The 22,880-nt window shown below is 36.9% G+C and overlaps 1 protein-coding gene and 1 long non-coding RNA gene across 5 annotated transcripts in view; both read left to right on the forward strand.

The window, feature by feature from the left end:
• The window catches only part of RBPJ (recombination signal binding protein for immunoglobulin kappa J region), a 55,493-nt gene that overhangs the window by 21,094 nt on the left and 11,519 nt on the right, over nucleotides 1-22,880 (forward strand). For all 4 annotated transcript variants that reach the window (XM_030493279.1, XM_030493276.1, XM_030493278.1 and 1 more), the window contains 3 exons: nucleotides 12,278-12,316; nucleotides 15,593-15,688; nucleotides 22,274-22,439. In XM_030493279.1, coding sequence (XP_030349139.1) covers nucleotides 12,278-12,316; nucleotides 15,593-15,688; nucleotides 22,274-22,439 — 301 coding nt within the window. The remainder of the gene's footprint in view (nucleotides 1-12,277; nucleotides 12,317-15,592; nucleotides 15,689-22,273; nucleotides 22,440-22,880) is intronic.
• Nucleotides 9-5,791, forward strand: LOC115611009. The gene is made up of 2 exons (XR_003992428.1): nucleotides 9-1,213; nucleotides 2,310-5,791. It is a non-coding gene; the product is annotated as an uncharacterized LOC115611009 (long non-coding RNA).

Here is a 22,880-nt window from a genome sequence, read left to right on the forward strand (position 1 = left end):
TGTGTGCAAATCTGCAGTTTCCACTGAACATCTGAGCCAAAGTTATTAGGGAGTTAATAAAAAAGAAATAATAGCATGTTGAATATAAATGAATCTTATACATGGAGTAATTTTTTTATGATGTTTCTCACATTCTACACCATTCCAACATTTTAATAGCATCCTTTCAGTTGATATATCTAAGTTCTTTAATATACTTGAGATATTTGCTGCAAGTATCTGCAGCAAAAAGCAAAAGGGAAAACACATTTCCAGATATATGTTTAGGCACTGTTCTTAAATAAGCTGTCATTACTGACCATCTTGCCTTACTTAGTGTGTCAGAGTTGTGTGAGTTCTGTCTGGATTAAAATTACGGTCTTTTTGGACTAGACCTTTGATTCTTAGCATCATGAACAAGTATAGTGATTTACTGCATGAAGGTTTTTCCCAAATGTAGGTAGACTACTGTGAAGAAGTGAATTTGGTTACTTTCTGTAAGTTGTTCAAAAGTGAGCCTGTTTACTGATACGGTGCAAGCTGTATTTAAATTACAGTTGTGGTTCTGCGATTTTCTTTTTATGGGGATTGGAAAAGAGAGAGGACAATAATGAAAGCAATGTGGGAGGATGAAAGCGGGTCAGAAAAGGGAGAGGGAGTTTCTGATTGAACCAGTGACTTCCAGTGAGAGGGCGTGACTAAATGAAGCAGAGCTTTTTCTATTGTATTTATGTCAGCATTATTTGATATAGTGCCAAAAGTGTATATAGGGCTGTACAGTAGAAGACTTGTTTGAAACACATAACATGTTCCTTGTGCTGGAGGACTTAAATTCTTTAAGTGTAGGCCGGAGCAGTGCAGGAACATGCAGTACAAAGATGTGATAGTGCATGGTTGGTGGCATTCACCCTGGAGCAGGTGGGTCTTTTTTTTTCCTTATTATTCTTCTTGAAGAGAGGGAATGTTTTGTGTAGCGACGAAAAACTTTCTGGTTTTGTGATTTCGGGGGCTGCTGTGCCCCCTACTTCCACAGAACCACAGTGCAGTTAGACCACCCATCATTTGCTCTTTACAGAGGAGAAAAGGACTTCAGGAGTAGGAGAAATGCTAGCATTGTTCATGTCCCTTAGACAGTCTCAATTGGTGAGGTTGTAATTAACTTTACCTCATTTTGTAGGATGGATAAGAAAGAAGGTACATTGGGTCAGTAGTATTTCAAAGCAGATTGGCTGAGGTTGGCTTTTTGTACATTGTGTGTGGATATGAAAACTGAATTTATTTTTAAAAATGGGTTAGCTTTTAGTTCAACTCCTAATCCTCAGGACAGAGTCTTCACGGCAATATTTATTACTGTAGACAGCCCGATGGGAATCAGGGCCTAAGAGCTGCTGGCAGGAGAAAGTGAGAGTGAGCTGATGACTGCATGTGACTCTGTTAGTGCATGTGTTCATCCTGAATGATGAACCAGCCTGTGCTGTGATGGGTGATCTGGAAACTGTCATTTTGCTGACTTCATCAGCAATAGAGGTTCATGCTTGCGCAGAGTTGTACCTGGAGGGAGCAACAAGGGAGATCCGTGTCATTTCTGAAGCAGTTTCTGTACCTCAGGTGTGTGATATTATAGAATGAATAAGAGCCTCTGAAATGCATCATTTACCTGTGTATTGCGTTACATATGTCCTACATATGTCCTTACATAAATCAAAGTGTGTTCATAGCAGAAAAAAAGAACACTCCTAAGATAGGTATATCACTGCAGTGTAATGGATCTGCATAATCTTCAGTGTCATCTTGACCTTTCTTAGAACTGAGTAACAGCCACAGCAGTATTTTTATTGAGGAAGTAGCACAGCAACAACTTGTGTGGTTGTGCTAAGTGAAAGGAAATAGTAAAAGACCATAAAATGTTTAGGATATGATTAGTCTAAGGATTTAAAAACTCCTTTCTCTAAGATGCCACACAGGTAAAGCCACAGTAGTTAGGGACACTTGCCGTGTAGGTTGGGTTGTATTAGGCTGTATGGCATTAAGTTACAACAAACTGTAAAGAGCAGTAGAAGGCAAATTAAAAGTATGTGTGGGAGGTGGAACAGGGTAGCCTGAGAAAAGTGCATTTGCTCACAAGTTTCTGAAGAATGAAGGTTGTGTGGAATCGTAGGCTGTGGAGTTTAGAGTGACTGAGAGAATTGCTTCATCACTTGTCCTTTCTTTTGACAATATAAGCTTGGTTATTTGCCTTTTAGTTTGTGTTTCCAGTGTGGTGGTTAGCTCTGGATGGATAAGAAAGAAGGTACATGGGGTCAGTAGTATTTCAAAGCAGGTTGGCTGAGGTTGGCTCTTTGTACATTATGTGTGGATATGAAAACTGTATTTATTCAAAAAAATGGGTTAGCTTTTAGTTCAAGTCCTTATCTTCAGGGCAAAGTCTTCATAGCAATGGATGTTACGGGTAGTACAACTGTCTTTGTTTCCCTTAACGATCAGACCTATGGATATTGAAACCATTTTTGTTTTGGAGAAGACCTTCTGAAGGTCTTTGTTTTAGCCATTTATATGGTTCATTTATTCAGTATTCTTATCCATGGAAAAGATAAACGTGAAATGTTCTGTTTGAGCATAAGTAATATTAATTGCTTGTGTTTAGTTCCATCCGAACTGAATTCGTAGATCCAATTATTTGTCTTTTGCATTAATCGCTGAGAAATTGTGTCCTGTAGGTGTTTTGGGTTTTTTTAGTCATGTGTTGAATCTGTAAAACATCACTTTTTTGACCTGTGCCTTTTTATCATTGGTAAATCATAGCAGTGCCCTGTTTTCAGCTTCATTTAAAAAATAAAGGATATCAGTGTAAAATAAGGTGCACTTACAGAAATTAAATGCATCTGGTATGTCCAACAGCAAACAAATACTAAAAGTGATGTGAATCAACAGCTATATTTAATGTGGATTTCACAGGCAAATCATAGCAGAAACCAAATTTTATGGTCTTTTTTATATGCCAGCTCATGCTGAATCATAAATGGCCATTTTTTAATACATAGGAATTCTCTTTGTGTCTGTAAAATCAACAGATGGGATAATGTTTCCTAGTGATAGATGATCTTTTCCCTTTGGAGTTGTATTCTAAAAAGTTTATAGGAGAATATGGTTGTGTAGGTGAACGCACAGAAATATTTTCAGTATTTGCATGTTGTCTTCAGAGAAATCTGCACACAGGAAAATACACCTACATTAAGAGCAAATCCCTTTGTTTTAAAACGGACATCTGCTGCTTTGCTTTTACTGTTGATATATTGTGGTGTTCTAAATGTTGAAATATGCAAAACCAAAGTCTGATATGGAGTGGCTGAGTCTTACCATGTAGGTTGCTGTATACTGCTTAACCTGTATGAGACGTTTTTAACAAATGGAAGATTAAGGGATAGTTCCTGAGGAGTGTTCAGTGTGTCCTGTACATGGACACTGTTGTATATATGTTGGCTTTGATAATTTTAAGCGTGTTTAAAGTCCGTGAGTGTGAACTTTCCTCAGTGCTTCTTCAGTTCCTCACTCATCTGTCTGCAGTAAGCAAATTAAAGCTGGAAATGGGCAAAGGATAGAGGATTAAAAGAGAGAGGGAAAATAGAGTCCCAGCATGCTACTTGAATCCATCTCTTTCTGCTTTCTTAGGTGATGTCTCTGCTAATGGCTGCAAAAGAATACTTTACATTAATCCTCAAACTTTAAATGTAAACCTAGAAAACCTAGTATTTCACTTTGCTAGGTCTTAGATACAACCTCAGTAGACCAAGTAAACCTAGTGAGGTTGCATACTGGTGAGCTTGTAGTACACCACACTTAATGTGTTTGTAATAACTGATCACATAGCAACTTGAAATTAATTATTTTAAAAGTATTTTTGTTTCTTATAGTAGAAGCAGTAGATCCTGTTATGATGAAGATTGTCTTGTGTTAAAAGCTGAATGTACATTTGAAAGACTTTCTAGCTTTCCAGGTATGTAGCAGTTGTTTTAAAGTTGAGGGAGAATGATAAAAAGTACCTGTAAATTACTTGCCTTATTTTAATTTCGTTCTTTAAAAGGCTTTTGTCTCACTGTTCAACCGCAAACTCTTCACATTCTTTCACAGATTCCAAGCTGTGTAAGAGGTGTGGGAGAAGGTTGCATCTGACAGTTGACTGTTTTTAGAACTGGGATTAAGTGAAGCACAGAGGTTTCTTTTGCTACTCTCCTAACTATGGTATACCTATAGTAGTTGAAGTGGCAGTATTTCTTCCTCCCCAGTCCTGTCATACTTAATGGCTTTTGGGATACCAGCTATTTGGTAGATATTAGAAATGTTGGAACTTAACTTCAGCCTCTCACCAAACTTCATTGTCACTTCATATTGTTGGAGAGCAGAGGCTGGAATTTCTTAAGTTCTTTCTTTCTGAATCGCACAGTGTATTCTGAAACTTCTCTGGAGATTATATAAAAATCTGAAATTCTTTTCATTAGACCCCTCCTGTTTCAAGCATTGTTTCCCTCAGACCTCCTCTGAGGAACTAAAAACTTTCTTTAATCACTCTATTCTGTATTTAATTTAGTTTTCTTAATCATCTCTATCCCCTAGTAAGCCTGTGTGAAGCACACTGTTCTCGTCTCAAAACCCATTTATTTGACAGCTTTGTTTAAGGCAAATGGGACTTGCCACTTGATCAGTCTCTGGGTCTTACACTGCCCTGGAATAGTGATGGCCATATCTTCTTTCTGACAATGTTGAGAGGTTTGTGCTTTAGGAGAAGGAGCTGGAAGGATTGCACTGAACAGTTACAGGGTAACTTCCTTCCAGGGACGTTTCCTTCGGAGCTCTTGTCTGGGGATTGTTTCCAGAATCCATGCTGAGGTATTACAGTCATCCCGTGTAGCTTATTAAAGAGTTCCTCTAACACATTCTGCTGCAAATGCTGTGATATGTGCCCTTGCTAAATCAGTCAAAAGCACCAACAGGTGTCCAGTTGGAAATGATTTTGCAGTGGGATGTTTGGGAGTTAAACTTTTCCATTTAACAGGCACTCTGCCTTTTCAAAATCTGGCACTTGCTTCCCATGTAGAAAGCATCAATTTTTCTTCAGTTTTCTCATTGTATTGGATCTGGCTGGGATGGAGTTAATTTTCTTCGTAGCAGCTGGTCTGATGTTGTGTTCTTTGCGATCAAAACAGTGTTGATAACACACTAATGTTTTAGCACTGGCTGAACAGTGTTTGCACAGCATCAAGGTTTCTCACTATGTCCCGTCTGCGTCCCCCCACAGTGATTGGGGGTGCACAAGACTTTGAGAGGGGACACAACCGGGCAGATGACCTGAACTAACCAAAGAGATATTCCATGCCATATAAGTGTCAGTGATAAAATGGAGAGGAGGGAGGTTTAGCAAGGTTACCCAGCTTTTGCTACGGAACTGGCTGGGCATCGGTCTACCCTTGGGAGGTGTTGAGCGATTGGCTTGTTTTGTTTTGTTTCTCTCCCACTTCTCTTTTGTTGAACAATTTTTATCTCGACTTACAAGTATGCTTGCTTTCCACTCATGCTTTTCTCTTCACCTGTGTGATGGCGGGACAGAGTAAGCGGCAGCGTGGCTCTTAGCTGCCTACCGAGCTTAGCCCCTAACACCCATGATGATCTCGTCATGCTTATGTAAGGCAAAAAGAAAATAAAGAGATCTCAACACATGGCTATTTGCTATGTTTCTGGATTCTTCAGGTTAAGGCAAGTATTTTGCTTTTATTTTCAGTGTTGAAATTTTTAAAACACCATGAAAACTTCTGTCACAAAAAAAAAAAAAAAAAACAACAGAGAAAACAGTAACTGTAGTGTATTTTTACTAGTCTTTGTTTATTCTAGAGTTAAATCTAAATGTTTTGCCTTGCCACAGGCTTTTCTATTCTATTCTATTTCTATTCTATTCTATTCTATTTCTATTTCTGTTGCCTAATTTCCCATAATGTTCTCAGACCCATTCTTCTCACCTAGCAAGTCCTAATTTGCCACTCATGTCTTCCCATTCTCAGTCCTCACTCTTCCTGCAATTCCCCCCACATGGGCCTCTCCAGCATGCTTACTTTCTGCTCAGCTGTTATTCCTGCTGTATTCAAATTTGACAACTCTCTTTTGCTTTTTGCCTCTCTGGAGAGCATTATTTACAGAAAGATCCATGCTGTTCCTACTAGATGCCAAGAATTGTGTCAGTCTATAGGCGAACTGAAGATAGAATTCTTAAGGCAGATGACTAAAGCTTTCCTCTATTTGAATGTTGTTGAAATATTTTTTAAGGCTTCTGTGCTCAGTAAATAAAGGTGAATGAAATTTATAAGGGACTGTGAAAAGGATGTTCTTGCCTGAAGGCCAATGCCGGATGAATCTGAAGTTCATATTCCAGGCAGGAGGATTCTAGAGCGGTTTAGCGACCAGAGATTTTCGAAGTTGAGGATGGGATAGCATGTGATTTTATTTATTTATTTAATAATTTTTTCTTGCAAATGGCACAACTCTCTTGGTTAATTTTTATTTTTCCTTCTGAAGTTGACTTGAGATGTAGAACCATTGGAAAAAAAAAAAAAGTAATTCAGCCCTTACAATGATGGTTATCTCCAGAAAGTAACACTGTCTAACAGGAAAAAAGTTTGGTACTTTTAGTGAAGGCGTATAATAAGTTATAGATTTTCTTTGCCTTTGTGCTCCGTTGTAGATGTTGGAAGCAATGGACATTCATATTCCTGCAGCCATAGAAAACTATAATACAGTACCTATTGTATCAGAGCTAGGAATTCCAAATAGGATTTGGTATTCTGATATTTTCTGAAAATATTTGAAACTTACCCTATATGTTGTGTCATGCTTTTATCTAACCTGAGAATATTAAACACTTGAGTAAAAGTAGTTAGTGTACTTGGAAGATTAATGTTAGTGCACTTGTTCGTTTCCATAGTTACTTGATGGCAGTAAAGAGGTAAAAAAAGTAAGTTTACTTCCCATTCTCTGAATGGGGAAAAGAAGTTTGAATGAAAGTTTGAATAGCAAACTGGGACTTGTGAAATGAAAAGGATGGACTTGAAAAGAAGAATGATTTGGGATGTGATGTGGGAGAAAAGTTATGCCTACAGTGCAAAATGGAGAAGTGAAATTAGTTTATGTAAAGCATCAGAAAACAAATAAAATGCATGAAAATAATAGAATAGAAACTACTGGTTAGAGAAAACACTGGAAAAAGAATTATTAGAACAAGTAAAACTTGTTGCCACAGCAAGTCATTATGGTGTGACTAATGCTCGCACTCAAGTTTGCAGTGCAGTGTGATAGGGAAATACTAATAAAATACAATTTGCCCTGAATTGAATTGGCAAAGTTCTTTTGTTTTGTGAATTTAAATGGCAACTTGACTGTATGTTGAGCGTTCCAGTACAGTGCACCTGAAACAGTACTGGCTCTTGGATAGTAAAATAGAAAAAGGAACTTGGTGAGCATTCAGATATAATGATATATAACTTATAATTAGCATCTAAAATTATATATATTTAGCTTGTTTAATAACCGCTGTAAGAATAGAACTATGATACATTTTTAGTTTCCTCTCCTGTATCTTTTTGTTATCCATCAATCTGCAAATTTTCAAGATGTAAACAAAGAAGAGGACTAGAAATACTAAATATCGAGAGAAATTCCAGAAAATCCAGGGAAAACCTACACAAGAAAAATAATGCAGTCTCTGTCATCTCTGACAGGTAACCTTGAAATGTCTGAATTGGCCCATTTTTCAACACGCCAGTCAAACACACAAGTTTGAAATAACAGCAATCATAGCTTGTACAATGTCTGTCATTTAGCACAAAACCATAGATAATGTGTTTCTTGCACTTTCAGATGAGCTGTCGTAACATCAGAAAAAGCGAAAGGCCTCAGTCTTCTGCAGGGTAGTTACTGATAGTTTTTGTACTTCAGATTGTGTTGTCAATACAGGTATCTACATCAAGTTTGCAAACGTAGGGAATGAGTAAACCAGGTGAACTATTAAATGGTTCATTTTTTCATGTGTTGTTTGTATGTCTTGAGTTTTGGAATGACTGAAAATCTGGCATCCTGGATGCAGTTGCTGCTGTGGAATATGCCTGGTTCATAGGAGTATTTCACTGGACTGTGCCTTCTAGTCATCAGTGATGGAAGACAAACAATATAAAAGAGGCTAAATGTAGACTGGGTTGATTTGTTGGGGTTTTTTTCCCTCCTGGTAACTTCTTTGTTGCTGGTAGGAAACAGTTTAGGTTTTCCTGAGAACAAGGTTGTAAAAAAATAGGTTATTATGCTTAATTGAAGCTAATGGAGTTCTGTACCAGACTTCTGTTTAATCTTCTGAGTCCATTTGTGCTTTAGCCTTCACAATATCCTCTAGCAATATGTTTCACAACTTAGTTATAACAAGGTTTGTAGAACAAGGGAAAAGATGGGTTTTTTTAAATTCTAAAATGAAATTTTCAGATATTAGATATATTTTCCAGTTCTGGTGTTTGCAAGACAGAGAATAGTCATCTCTTTTTTACATTTTGCATATCTTCTATTAGCCTCCTATGTCTTTGTCACTTTTCTCTTGTGTGCTCACTCTCACTAAAAGCTGAAGTGTTTTAGCCAATTGCATATAAAAACTGTTGATCATCCATATTGACTTTTGTGGTATCTTTTATTATTCTGAGATAACTTTTTCCCTGCTATGTTTTCAGTGAACAGCAGGCAGTTTTCAGGACTGAGTGTGTGTGGCAGAATAATGCTGTGACATGGTAATGTCTGTGTTTCCTATTCCTTTCTTAATCTTTGTTGAATTCTAACTTCTTTGACTGTTGCTGTTGAGCTGCAGAGATTTTTTTACTGGATGTGTAAGAATTACACATTTTACTGAATGTGTAAGAATGTAAGATGTCAATCAGCCTTACTCATGTACTTATTGGACACTTATTTAAATAATCTGATTTTTAGCATTCCTGTACAAAGTCACATTATTTGTTACTAAAATATAGTATCCCTGTGAAAATGTCTAGTGATGGAAGTGGTCTGTGGGTCAATTCAAGTTCTTAGTTCTGAGGAACATTTATGGGATCTTTGAAATTATTTTGAGGTGGTATAGGAAAGTGCTGTTCAGTGACATTAAGGCTAGGGTACATAACCATCAATTGGCCATCAAGATAACATTATTGAGGAAAAAGTAGCTGAATTTAATTCAGAGGTAGTAAAAAAATTGGACTTTCAGTAAATATTCATATATTATTTATTCCTATTTTGCTTCTCCCTCTAATGTCTTCCAATACTAAAAGGGGGCCTACAAGAAATCTGGAGAGAGACTTTTTACAAGGGCATGTAGTGATAGCTCAAGGGGGAACGGCTCTAAGATGGCAGAGAGTAGATTTAGGTTAGATATTAGGAATAAATTCTTTACTGTGAGGGTGGTGAGACACTGGAACAGGTTGTCCACAGAAGTTGCAGTTGCCCCATCCCTGGCAGTGTTCAAGGCCAGGCTGGACGGCGCTTGGAGCAACCTGGTCTAGTGGAAGGTGTCCCTGCCCATCTCGTTTGGAACGAGATGATCTTTCAGGTCCCTTCCAACCCAAACCATTCTATGATTCTATAAATAACAAAAGATCTACGAAATTTAGTTTGCATCATCTCTTTGGAAGGTTTATGTTGCTAAAGGTAGCATTTATACAGGTTCACAAGTTGATTACAGTGACATCACTAATTTTATTTTGGATGGAGGAGGCAAGGGAAAGCTGGCATATGAAATACAGAGGTGGTGCACTGAGCATCAGATGATCAGAGTTTACCCTGTGCATCTCCAGAATGACTCAGTGCTTTTGCTCTGCCTCTGAAGAATGGGGATTTTGGTGTTTTTTCCTGTGTGGTATATTGAAGATTTGATTAAAGAAAGATATGGTGTTTATTTCTTTAAGTAATGGCATCTTTTTTTGTATAGATGCCTCTATTAGTAATAAGGTTTTTTTAGGCAGCAGTAACTGTGTGTGCAAGGGGAATGTGTCATCTCTGCTCTGTTTTTTTTTTTTGTGTTAATGTGGTTTCTGATGTACTAGTGTCCTCATCTTGAATTGGATCTGTTGGCCATGGTACAAGCAAGTGTGGTGCGTGCAGTGTCTGCTTTGCTCCAAAATAGGCACCTCTTAATTTTTTTTCTTGGTGAATTAAAATGTGCAGAGGGATTGAAACAAAGACTGTAGTTCTACTCCAGATCAGGCAACTAATCTATAGGGATGTTGTTTGTCTGTAAATTATTGCTTAAAGATAATCTGTTGTCTAGTCAGTGAGTCACAGACAGGTGAATCCTCTGCCAGATTTAATGATCCTAGGTCTTCAGGGGATAACAGTAACTACATAGATAGTACCGGTGAGGTGGGATGCACACACGTACTCGCACTGTTATCCAGGGAAAATCGGAGGCACAGGGTGTGCTTGGGAGATGAAGCTAGGCAGATCCTGAAAAGATAAGCAGAAAAGCTTTAGGATATAACTTTCTGGCTGCCAAACTGCAAAGCTATGTCAGTTTTCTTGTAACCTTTCTGCATTACAAATATGACAATGCAGTGATACATACCACAGAGGAAAATAGAAAAGAAGTATGTGTCCCATAGACCTCAAAATTGAAAATATATGGAAACAAATCTTGCAGCAAAATTTTGGTTTCATTGTTTCATTTAAAGTTAAAATAAATCCAAACAAATGAACACTATGCTAACAATAGCAAAGTACAATGTGAAAGGAGCTTCCGTCTGGTTGGAAATGTAAATATTAATTTCATTGTTTAAACTGGAAAAAAAAATTTTGATTTAATCTTGTTTATTCAGTTCTTCTACGTAGGAAAGACTGCCAGTGCTTTAGAAGATTAATTTCTCAAATTTTGAAAAATAACTTCAAAATTTGCTAAATGTTCTTGTCACTGTCTTTTCAGCCCTATTCTGCTCAACTGTATAGTGCCATTAGCTCTGCATTTTTACTTTGTGCATTTCTGGAGTTACTCAAATGAAATTGGAATACATGAAATCATTCCACCACCAGTTGCTGTAGAGTTCAGGACAGACCCTCTACATCAACAGTGGAATTTCTTGTCACATCATTTAAAGATGAAGTTCTTGTCCTAGGGAGCCTCCAACACTGTTGTAGGGCAATATTAGGAGAGGGGGTGTTTTCACTATCCCAGAAGCATAAAGGGAAAGATATGACCACTTATAAGTTTGGCAAGTCATAGAGATATTTATGAACATTGGCAGCAGAAGCACAGTCTCTTGTGCCTCAGTTTATTTTTAGATAGAAAGGTGTTAAACTAAACCTGCCTCTTTTTTCCTGTCCTTTTTTGTTTCTTTTTTTTGACTTCCCTCTTTTTCCTCATTTTAGCTGTGGTTGTACTTCCGTGCCAGGTTGAGCAGATGTACATTGCAGATGTACATTGCAGGGTACAGCCTTCCTTTTCTCACGTCTTTTACCTGATCATTTTGGTTTAATCTGAGGATGTTTTTGTTAATGAAAATGTTTCTGTCCTGTGTAAACTCAGTGTCTTATGTAAATAAAGGCTTTTGTCGAAACTCTTAATTGGGTGTAAGGAGTGTCCTCTCTGTCACAAACAGTGTTAAAGCTCTGGAAGACACACAGCTGCCTCAGAACACATTATGCATTATGGCTAAAAAAACAAGTGTATAATGGGGTATTTCTGGATCGTGCTTAGCTACATTCCATGAGAGAGATGTTTGTTATAATTCTGTACAAGCACATATGAAATATGTTGTCATCATTTTTGTAAGAAGTCACTAAGGATGAGTAAATTTATGAGGAATTGTCCTCATGGGAAGCATTCACTGTGATTTGTCAACTTGGAGATTAGTCTGTTGATTTCTGTATGGTGATAATAACTGCTTTTTGTTGGCACTTCTGGTCAATGCTATGGCAAAGATCTCTTGGCTATTTACATACTTGTGATATCTGAACTTTTCAAAACTGATTCAGAGAGAAAGTAGATGTGACTTTAGCAAAGAAAGTTATCCAGTGTTCCAGAAAAAGAAACCTCTCTGCTATTGTGGGAAAGGCTATTGCTGGGAGGTGGTTGATATTTTAATAGGAAATTACAATGAAAATTGTAATTTCAATTTAATAGGAAATTACAATGAAAATACACCAAATTCCAATACATTTTCAAAAGTTGTAAAATTGGGATAGTATTTCACTGTAAAATTATGATTAAGCACTTTTAAATTAGCATCATCTTCTTTTTCAGGAAATTTGGAGAGCGACCTCAACCGAAACGGCTCACCAGGTAAGCATCAAAGAAAGTCTGGTTTTAACAGTTTTCTAAAGTTACCCTTTTCATTCTCAGAAGGATTTCTAAGTTTAAAAAATTTGGCTTGCTAATCCTAGAATTTTAAATATCAGAGCTTTTCAATTATTGTATGCAATCAGCAGCCAGAGGTAAAATTTTGGGCAGCTAGTGGCTTGTTTTTAATATGATACTCAAAATGCATTTTGAGAAATGCTGTTGACTTCACATTTCAGTTATTGTAGTTTATTCAGTAAGATGTGAATCTGCGTAGTTTTAAATCACCAGGAATGAGCCGGATTTCTTTACTTGAGTAAAAGTGTCTTGTGAGGTCATATAACACTTTCTACTGCCAAAATTCAGTTGTTGTGTTACTGCTGTCATGCAGCAGGTAGAAGAAGCAAAATGAACACAGTACTGTCAAGGAGTGATCTTAACCAATTTTTGGTGAAACCTAAGCAGTCGGAGAGAGCATCAATTAGTACCATCAAGTCAATCCATTCTGAAAAGTGTTTAGAGTGATTGAAGTGCAATGCCTGGTTTGCTCCTGGTCTGTCTGGAAATATTTACACCAGAAGCTGTCAGGTAGTCACCATTGTTGTAACACAGTCCTGTGCAAATATTTGTTATTGTGTGCCACAAACTGTGTGATTTAAAGTAGCTCTGGAGTTTATAGTGTACTGTCTGCTTGAAGTACAATAGGTGTGCATTTTTTCAGTAGTTTTGTGTGGTAATAGTGCTGTATAAAGACATCACTCTGGCCTGCTGATGTTTTGAACGAAATTATGATGCCTCATGTAAAGCTAAGGGTGGGGAGGAGCATTTACGTTTTGTGTTATGGGTATCTGCCTCATCATGTTTCTGGATAAGCTTCAGGTTAGCTTGTGTATTGTTAAACTTCATTTCAATGCAAAATTTATCTATACTGACTTACAAGTAATTGAACAAACATTCCTGTTTCCTATTGGCCTACCTATTTTCAGGGATATTTAAGGATACTAAGTTTTAAGTAATGAGCTAGTTTCCATCTTGAGTGGTAACATCTGTTAGTATCACTGTAAAGTTACTGACAGAATTTATCTTCTATGATTTAAAAAGAACAACAGAAATAATGACTATTTAGTGTAAGGTCTTTTAAATAAGTTTTCTATTAACTGTAGTGACTCTAAATTTCATGTGCAGGATTTTAGCTACAAGATATGCCAGGTACTCTTTCCTGTGAGTAGGCAGCTGGGAACTGCTAGCCGTCCTTCAGTGGCTTGTAAACCTTTTCTATGCTGCTAGAGGCTGGAAACAAACAATGCTGAAATGGAAAAACCTTAACACACATTTTTAAGAGCATGTTTGGTTTATGTAATGCTAAAAAAATGTATCTGTAAACCCTTAAAGGCATTTAGTTCAATTATTGGGAAATTATTCTGCCTCTTTGTGTAAAGGCAGTCCTGTTTGTCTAATAATCTATCATCATGCAAGTTCCAGCAGAACAGCACTACTTTGTTAATACTGTGCTAGTTTTTAGATGTAAACTGTGAGAGTACTACCTTCGTAGAGAGTTTTTAAGATTTAATAGAAGAAAAATGTTGTGTAAGAATTACAATGGTTACGTATTTTCTTTATCAGTGGGAGGGGTTTGAGGGGAACATTCCTAGTTCTCCTAGGAGCTTGGATTGTACAAGGCCACTGTAACAAGAGACCAGTAGAAAACGCAGAATTTCATCCTCATACAGTGCTAAATAAACATTAACTAGCACCTAGCGTTTTTGTGCATGGGTTGCTGGTGTTTTTTTAAATGATAGTCAAGTCAAAAGTTTTTACTATGACAAATGTTCTTAATTTACTATTACAGTATTCTTAATAGTCTTTCAAATTGTCAGATAAAAAGTTTTTAAACCACTTACATGAAGCTAATATATATCATAATGAAATGTATAATAATGATTTCACAGTGAATTATGCTTTGTGGTGTAAAATGTATTCTTAAACAGTGGTTGTAAATTAAAGTAGGTCTGTATGCTTTGCGATGGATCTTCCATCTGTGCTTTCATGGATAAGCATCAGTTTTACCAGTGTCAAATATACATAGATGAAGTTAGTCCAAATTTAAAACAGAAATTTAAATCTTTTCTCTTATATTGTGCTGTTTACACAGGTAATTTCACACATTGATCACTGTCTTATGGAGACATGACAAATGCAAGAATTTGCAAAACATCGTTAGCAAAGCTGGATTGTTGTTGTTGTCCAACACCCCCCCACCTACTTGCATTCCCCTGTGAAACTGTATGTGGGGATTTTTTTTGGAAAAGGTCTTGTCAACACAATACTGCTTCCATCCAAAATATTCCATCTTTTTTTCACTGGAAATGTTTGGTTTTCTAAATCTGTCCAAAGTGACAGATAAACAAACCAACCCAAAACAAAACAAAAAACCCCAAACAACAACAAAAAACCCCCCAAACAAAACAACAACAAAAAAAATCCCTCTTCTGTTGGGTTTCATCTCTTCATATAACTTCCTTTAAATTCATAATTTGTTTCTCTGTTGATGACTTTGAAGATGAGCACGTTGGTGGGCATTCAACCTGCAAAAGCTCCTCCAGGGACTTATAAGTGTTCCTGTCAGCACTCTGACACAGCTAAACCCCAGGGTGTTGAATTTGGCATGCTGCTTAATGAGCAGTTAGATTATTATACAGAAGAATGATAGGGTGTATTGTTCTCTTACTTCTCTCAAGGAATTACTGTTGGTGTGTTTGAGGTAATTACAGCTTTTATATGACGTCTGTCATTACAGTGATGATGAACGATAGAAAATCTAATTAATTTTTTTTTTACCCAATTGTATGCAGGAAGTAGAGACTTCCTCTAGAAAACTAGATGAAACGATAAGCTGGAGAATCTAACTTTTTTTTTAGTATCTAAATTGGTTAAGGAGACTATTGAATTAATAAAGTGTGTTCTAATCAAATATTTGTGGCATGGACTTTGCACATGGTGTAGTGATTGGCATTGATGCAATTTACATCACAAGCATCTGTTCTGGAAAATGTAGTACTTGTAAATGACCACAGACCCTTACTGCTAGCTTCATGCAAAAGAGTTGCTTCTTTTCACTGTGTAATTGTCTTAAAAACCAAAACAAAATCATCTTGATGTTATTAATGGTTGCCTTTTTTGAACTTCAGGTGTTGGGGTTTTTTGTCTTACAACTGTCTTTGGATGATTATAAACAAAACAAATGAATTTTCAAAGCTTATTTTGTCTTTTAATTTTTAGGGAAGCAATGCGAAATTACCTGAAGGAGCGAGGTGATCAAACAGTGCTAATACTCCATGCAAAAGTTGCGCAGAAGTCGTATGGAAATGAAAAAAGGTAAGTATTCTTTGCTGGCTTCCTCTAGAGTTCTCAGCTAGGGAAACTATAGGATGTAGTCTGGTGTGTAGTACATTGCAGAATTCCTCAGATCACGCTATAGCCTGAAGAAAGGTAAACCAAAATGTGTGCTTGTAATCATTTAATTATGTAACAAGAGCTGCAAAGCTGTGGCATCCCATGTAGTGATGCCTGTTTCTACCAACAGGTTCTCTATCTGTGGGTGAAGTTTTTCTTCCTTTGAACTAAAATGGCTCTAATTTTAAATCTTCCATTTTAAGTCTGGAGTAAGCAAGGTAATTAATGGTGACTATTTGTAGAGGAGGTTTTTCTTGAGTAATTTCAAATTAATATGAAAGGGAAATTGCCAGCCTTTGTAAGATGTTCTTCTGAATCAGATCTGTAAAAGCTTTTAAATATTGACAGGTCAATCATAACCGTATTTATGGTTCTTTAATTTAACATTCTCTTGTAAAAATCAATACAGTACAACTTACAATAATAGTTCTCTAAAGTACAGAATCTGTAAACATGAAGATAAATGCTTTTTAGGCAAAGGCGAATTTCCTGCAGTCTTCTCTATGTGATATTTTTATTTCATGACTAGTAGAAGCAAATAGGACAGTCCTTCAGATGCAGATTTCTAGTCCTCTCATGGTAAAATAGATTTTTAAGTATAAGTTGTATTTTTCTACCTTTGACTTCACTAAAATAAGTAGTGCAGTATTTGGTTAGTTTTCAGATACTTTTTATTATTAATATTTGTTCATCACAAAAGACCACATATTCAGTACATTAGCGGTTTTGAAGTTTTAACCTTACTTTTGCCACTCTTGTGTCCTGTTACATCATTATATTTTTCACAGTTTTCTGAGATTTGAGATTTTAACATACTTAAACATGAAAGTGTTACAAAACAGGAATGTTAGAATTAAGCTTGCAAAGTTCTCCATTCATTGCTGCCAATCTAAATCACACTTCCTGATGTCCATGAATCAGAGATGCAGACTATATTTTCAACTGTTCTTCAGTATTCTGTGCCTGACTGCTTGTCTTTTCAATATGTGTGGTCCTTTCTGTTAGCCCTTTCTTTTGGGCAGGGTCCAGGTTCTGCAGCTCCATGGAACTGTTAATTCAAAGTGCTTTTTAGGTCTGTCTGAAATTCTTGATGAGAATCAAATGGAAAGTCAGCAAAAGAGGAAGGAGGAAAGGCATGGAAGCAGACAAGTATGCTGCATATCTGCTGTATAACTGTACAGCCTTCTTGCTCACTGCCAAACTTAAATGCAAAAGCATTGCAGTGCAAGGCCCTACTAAGTAGTAAATGATAACTTTAACCCTTTGCAGCCAAGAAGATTTGTCATGGCAGTATAGAGGTCTCTGTAATCTTGTCAGATTGTGTTGTCATTCAAGAGTTGAATAGTTGACTCATTACTGCAGATGAGTAAAGCATACTACTCCCAAAAAATGAGGCATGTGCCTGCAGATAAGACAGTGATTTTTCTAAACAGTGTGTCTGTAACTTCAGTCAGTTTGTTCTCCAGGGGCCACAGCAGTTCATGAGGGCAGGAACATTTTGCAAAGCTGTCCTGTGTATCATTATTTTGGAGAACAAGTTGCATTGAAAGAAAGGAGAAAATAAAAAGATAAAGTATGTAATTTTGATTGTTCAAAGTTCCGTTACAGTTTGGAAAACTTAAATAAGTGTTCTGAAGAATACAGAGCAAAGTTTCAAATTGTTATTTGCTAAAAGTTTCTGAAAGCTCCTATGTGTAATTCATAGAACTGCCATAAATTCCTGTTGCCCTCAATATATGTGTATACTTCACCTGATGCTGTTAAAAGCACTTTGGCATGTACATTACTGAAGTACTAGTAATGCTCAGTAAACTAGTTAGTGGTTTCCCACTGCTTGAAACAATTTCTAACTGACATTAGGCATTCTTTTACCACTTTAGGTTTTAGGAGGTGCAGTTCAGCACAGCTGCATATGTTGATAAAAGGTATCTCAGATTCACCTCTTTAAAAATGGAAGCATGTCAAATGAGTCTAGAGAATTTTAGAACTCAACAAAAGATGACTAGGTATGAGAATGATTGGATGTTTGCCATGGTCAGCTGATTGCTATTCTGGTATGGGTGTGAAATTAAAATTGGGAATACATACTAAGATTTCATTTTCCTGTTTAAATATTTTAGTTTTTCTTATGCTTTAACTCACCATTTAAACTGTCTCTGGTGCTGTTCTGCTAGTTCCCAGACTGGTAGCATTAGTAATGATGTCCTGTTGTTATCAGCATAAAGAAAAATGCCAGTTATCAAATCCTTGCATCCGTTTGTGCCCTAAGTTACTTAGTGAAACTGACTGCTGAATTAGTTCTTCTTATTTTTTTATTTGCTTCTGGTTTATTCATAGCAGAACATGCCGTTTGGCTCTTCGTATTGCTGGACTGAGCAAAATTAGGGAAGGTTTAAGGCTGCTTTGTGCAGCTGGTCAATCAAGTTTTCACCATTTTTGCATTAAACACCATTTCTGAAGGGAGTTGTTTTGCATACATCTGCTTTATCAACTGAAACCCATTTCATACCTGGTTTTATGGAGAAATTTCATGTTTTCCGTGGGACTTGATTATGGCATGGATATAATCTGGTTAAATTTTGGTCTTTGTAACTGAGAAGTCACATTACAAAGGGAATTATTTCTTAAATTTGACATGTCTTTCAACATAGAACCTAAAAAAAAACCCTAAACAAGCTTCCTCCTTTTATTCCAGTCTTTAAACCTTGTTTGTTGTGAGGTCATGGAAAATATTTATCATTAGTAAATGTCGCATGGCATAATTAAAAGGTTAGCACAATAACTACCTTTCAGTGTTCTGGTGAGGCTTAGTATGGTGAAATACTCTGTTGAAAACTCACTGTGGGTGGCACAGTCTCATGTAGTGTGATCTGGTTTAAATAGGCCTCACAGAAACACAGTTCCAGGTTGTTGCCATGTGAATGGACGCTTTCTGGATTAATTTGAGAGTGTTCTTGGTACTTGTCTGTAAATAACAGTAATGTAAGGATGTCCGCTTTCTCTAAGTGAACTACTGTTACTAGCCTTGATCTTTCCAAAGTTAGTGTTGTTTAGTTTGACAAAGAAGCCAGGAGGTAAGAAGCTTGGGGTGGACTTCAGTTGAATTTAAGACTTTTTGCCTAATGTTTCCTGTTGGATGGCTGTTATCTTTCAAAAGCATTCAGCTTTGATACTTAGTTGATGTTTAGTCCTGATGAGTGTGGGTGTTTGGCTTGTGCTGCTTACACTATTTCCATATTTACCTTTCACTGAGACTTTTTAGAATCTGAACAGTGTGAACACTCAACAATAAAGTCCTATGTTGTTTTACTGCATGTTCAGCAAGGAAGTGCCACTCTGCTCATGGCATAGAAAAGAGGTATTAAGAGAATGTGTTATAAACCCAATGAGGAAATTGCATCCTACATGATTTTCCGGCATTATTTCTTGTACTGAATATTCTGAGCAAGCTCAGAAGAACCAGACACAGCTGCCTTTCCCTCCAACATGATTTTCTTTTTACTATAGGTCAAATTAATACTTCAGAAGAATTTTTACCTCCTACTCAGTCTTATTTTAGTTTTGTGGTTAAAGGAGAGAGAGGTAAGCCCTCTAAATCAAAGGCTGAAGGAAGAGTATTTTCATTTGTTCCACCAAACATTGTCCTACTTTATTTCCCATCAGTAATACTGGAAACTACCTAAATTAGTTATTTTAGGGAGGTGATTTTCTTTTTCTCTCATTGTAGTTATCTGAAAGCCAGCTTCTCACATAAACATTTACATTCCTATTTACATCAAAAATATTTTATTAATGAGAGAACCTGTTTCCAGCAGTTATTTTATACATATCAAAGACACTTTCTTTAATCATCTCTGAAAATCAGAAATACTCATGGTTTACTCACACTATATTGGGTAGAAAAATTATAATTAATCTCTTCTGTACATGAGTTCCTGGGTTTGTAAATACAAAGTAAAAAGCCCCGGGACTGTACTTGTCTATATCTGAAGCTTAGGAGGCTGCACAAAAGGAAACCCATTTGTGATGTCCATTCCAATTGTGGATGTCCAGACTCTTTCTTTCTTGTTTCGTAGTTTAAACCAAACATAAAATTGCCTCAGCTTAAAAGTTTCTTTCTTTGTGCAGTAAGCCATAGTTTTCCAAGGTTTTTCCTCTGTGTTCTAGTTTTAAAAGAGCGCTTTAATTGTTGTGGCTTATTTTCTCTCAGTGGGTTAAAACTCGTTTCTCCTGGATCTTCATTGCCATCTAGTGGCCATAGTTGTTCAAAGGATTTGGTTTATAATAAAGCTGTAATGAAAAAAGACATGAAAAAGTTTGAGGGTTTGGGGTTTCTTTTCCTTGTGTTCTAACATTAAGAAAAATACAAAAGAGTACATGAGGAAGAAAGGTAAATGTGTAGTGTTGGCTATATGGTGTTACACCTATTTGGAAGACAAGGAGTCTGGTTGCAAAGTATTGCTCTGTTAATAAAGGTTGATACTAATTTTTAGTCTGTATATAATTTCTTATTTGAAATGCCTTATTGTTGAGATACATCTGTTGACACTGAAAGGGTCTTGCATTGTCATCGGAGTTCACAAGCTGACTAACTGTATGGTGTGCTTTTTCTGGCAATATGAGTTTGTTTCCAAAAGATCTTTTACTTGAAGTTTCCTCCCCAAAAAGTTGGGAGTTAGTTCATAACCCCTATTTGAAAAGTATTGTTCATAGAGGACCACCATCATGTTTCCCCTATCTAGGATGGCAAAGTAGAGTAGGCCTCCTGAGCAGTGCTTGGGCATGATCATTGCCCTTGCCTGACCCCTTACCAGTCTAATGGGGGGGGGGGTCTAAAAATGTGACTCCTTCTTACCCTCTTGCTTCCTTCCCATCTGCATATATATATCTGTGTATATCTATGTATTTTTTTTTTAATGTGATCACAGTCCGCAGTAGACATTTCCTCAGTCTGATGCTAAAGCAGTTATTTCTTGCTGTGTTTCAGTTTTCTGTTCTCCTAAAACATGCTGAAAGTTTCAGCAAGCAGATGGCAATTGTGGTACTTACATCTAGATGTCAGGTGACAGAGGGCATATAAATTAGATTGGTCATATAGAAAGTAACATGCTACTTTAATATGAATTTTTTTATCTTGACCATTGTTGTTGCACTATCTCCCTCACCAAAATAAGTGCTCTTAAGATCATTTTTCCTTTAGAGAAGCATCTGGGGAAAATTAGGTCGTGTCATCTGTGCTGTTTGAAATAAATGCAGTTGAAAAGTAGGAAATGCATTCCTGGTTCTGAGATCAAAAAATTGTAGTAGGAAGGGATTAGGATTTGCATTTTAATAATTTGCAGAAACTTAAAGACCAATACGCTGTATTATAATGCTGCGTTTATTTTGAACATGTTCTTTACAGTGAGGGTGGTGAAGCACTGGAATGGGTTGCCCAGGGAGGTTGTGGATGCTCCATCCCTGGCGGTGTTCAAGGCCAGGTTGGACAGAGCCTTGGACCACGTGGTTTAGGGCAAGATGTCCCTGCCCATGGCAGGGGGGTTGGAACTAGATGATCTTAAGGTCCTTTCCAACCCTTACGATTCTATGATTCTATGTTCTGTAAGTAGCATTTAGATTGATTTCAGTTTGTGCTGTAGAGTAATTGAAAAAGCCTTGTCACCTGTGCTTTGGTGCAAGGCTCCAGAGTGGGCTGTTGCTATCCCAGGGAGGTGCCTCCAATCATGATAAGATGAGGACTAATGATTTTAAACTGAAAGAGGGGAGATTCAGGCTGGATGTGAGAAAGAAATTTTTTACAGTGAGAGTGGTGAAACCCTGGCACAGGTTGCCCAGAGAGAAGGTGGATGGCCCATCCCTGGAGACATTCAAGGCCAGCCTGGATGTCGTTCTGAGCAACCTGATCTAGTTGACGATGTCCCTGCTCATTGCAGGGGGGTTGGACTAGGTGACCTTTGAAGGTCTCTTCCAACCCAAACTATTCTGTGATTCTATGAAGATGTAATGTATTCCATTTAAAAACTGAAAGAAAAGAGATTTATGCTTTGATGAAATAGACTCCCTCCTTGCTAATGATGAAACACCAAGTGTTTAGGAATTATAGTCAGCAGTCGTCCATTAAATTAGTTTGTGGGATTGTTCTGTGTGCGTCATGTTAAGCACCTATAAAAGCAAAACACAGTCATCACTTCCAAGGCCTTTTTACTTTCTTTGAGAATCTTTTCTTTCTAAGGGTAGAAATTGTTTTTGTTTTATAGAGATGCAGACTGTTACATATCATATTTTGAACTGGAAAAATAGTGACTGCATCTCATGCTGATTTTCTTTGCTTTTTCTCTTTTTTTGATTTGTATGTTAGAAAATCTTCAGGCAAATGAAGGGCATGCATGTATAAACTTGAATGCAAAGGGTGACTGGGCTGAGAAAGCTTTGGGTACACAATAGTTTCTGTCTCAAGAATTTTCTTGAAAGCTGTGTGTAATCTTATAATGTGTTTTTCATTTTCAGGTTCTTTTGTCCTCCTCCATGTGTGTATCTTATGGGCAGTGGATGGAAGAAAAAAAAAGAGCAAATGGAAAGGGATGGTTGCACTGAGCAAGAGTCACAACCTTGCGCCTTCATTGGAATAGGAAACAGTGACCAAGAAATGCAACAGCTGAACTTGGAAGGAAAGGTAGAAGAATCATAGTAAACCACTCAGATTACTGCAAAAGATATTATAGCTACATGGTGCATATTTCAAGGAATAATTTTGCTTATTTTTGATAACTTTTGTTACACTGTAGCAGCTATTACATGAGAGGTTTAAAAAAATCTGTCAAAAATGTGTAGGACAATTAATTAGGTGGATTTGGTTCATGGGATCACACCAGGGTGCTAACCTTTAATATTTAGGTTGTTGATTCAGAGTCAGTAAACTTAGATTATTTGGTAGGCATCAGTGGTTAACTGAAGTAAAATTTCTGGCCCAAACTGTGTCATTCTCTCTGGCTTACGTGAATGGATAATCTTAACAAAGAAGTATTTGAACAGCATCTGCTGCCAGAAGTGGTTTTTAAGTCCCTTTGCATAAAAATGCAGTAAAATAGCATCTTAAATTTAGTAGGGTTGGGTT

The sequence above is a fragment of the Strigops habroptila genome, chromosome 7 (genome assembly GCF_004027225.2).
Source record: "Strigops habroptila isolate Jane chromosome 7, bStrHab1.2.pri, whole genome shotgun sequence".
NCBI classification, from domain to species: Eukaryota; Metazoa; Chordata; class Aves; order Psittaciformes; family Psittacidae; genus Strigops; species Strigops habroptila.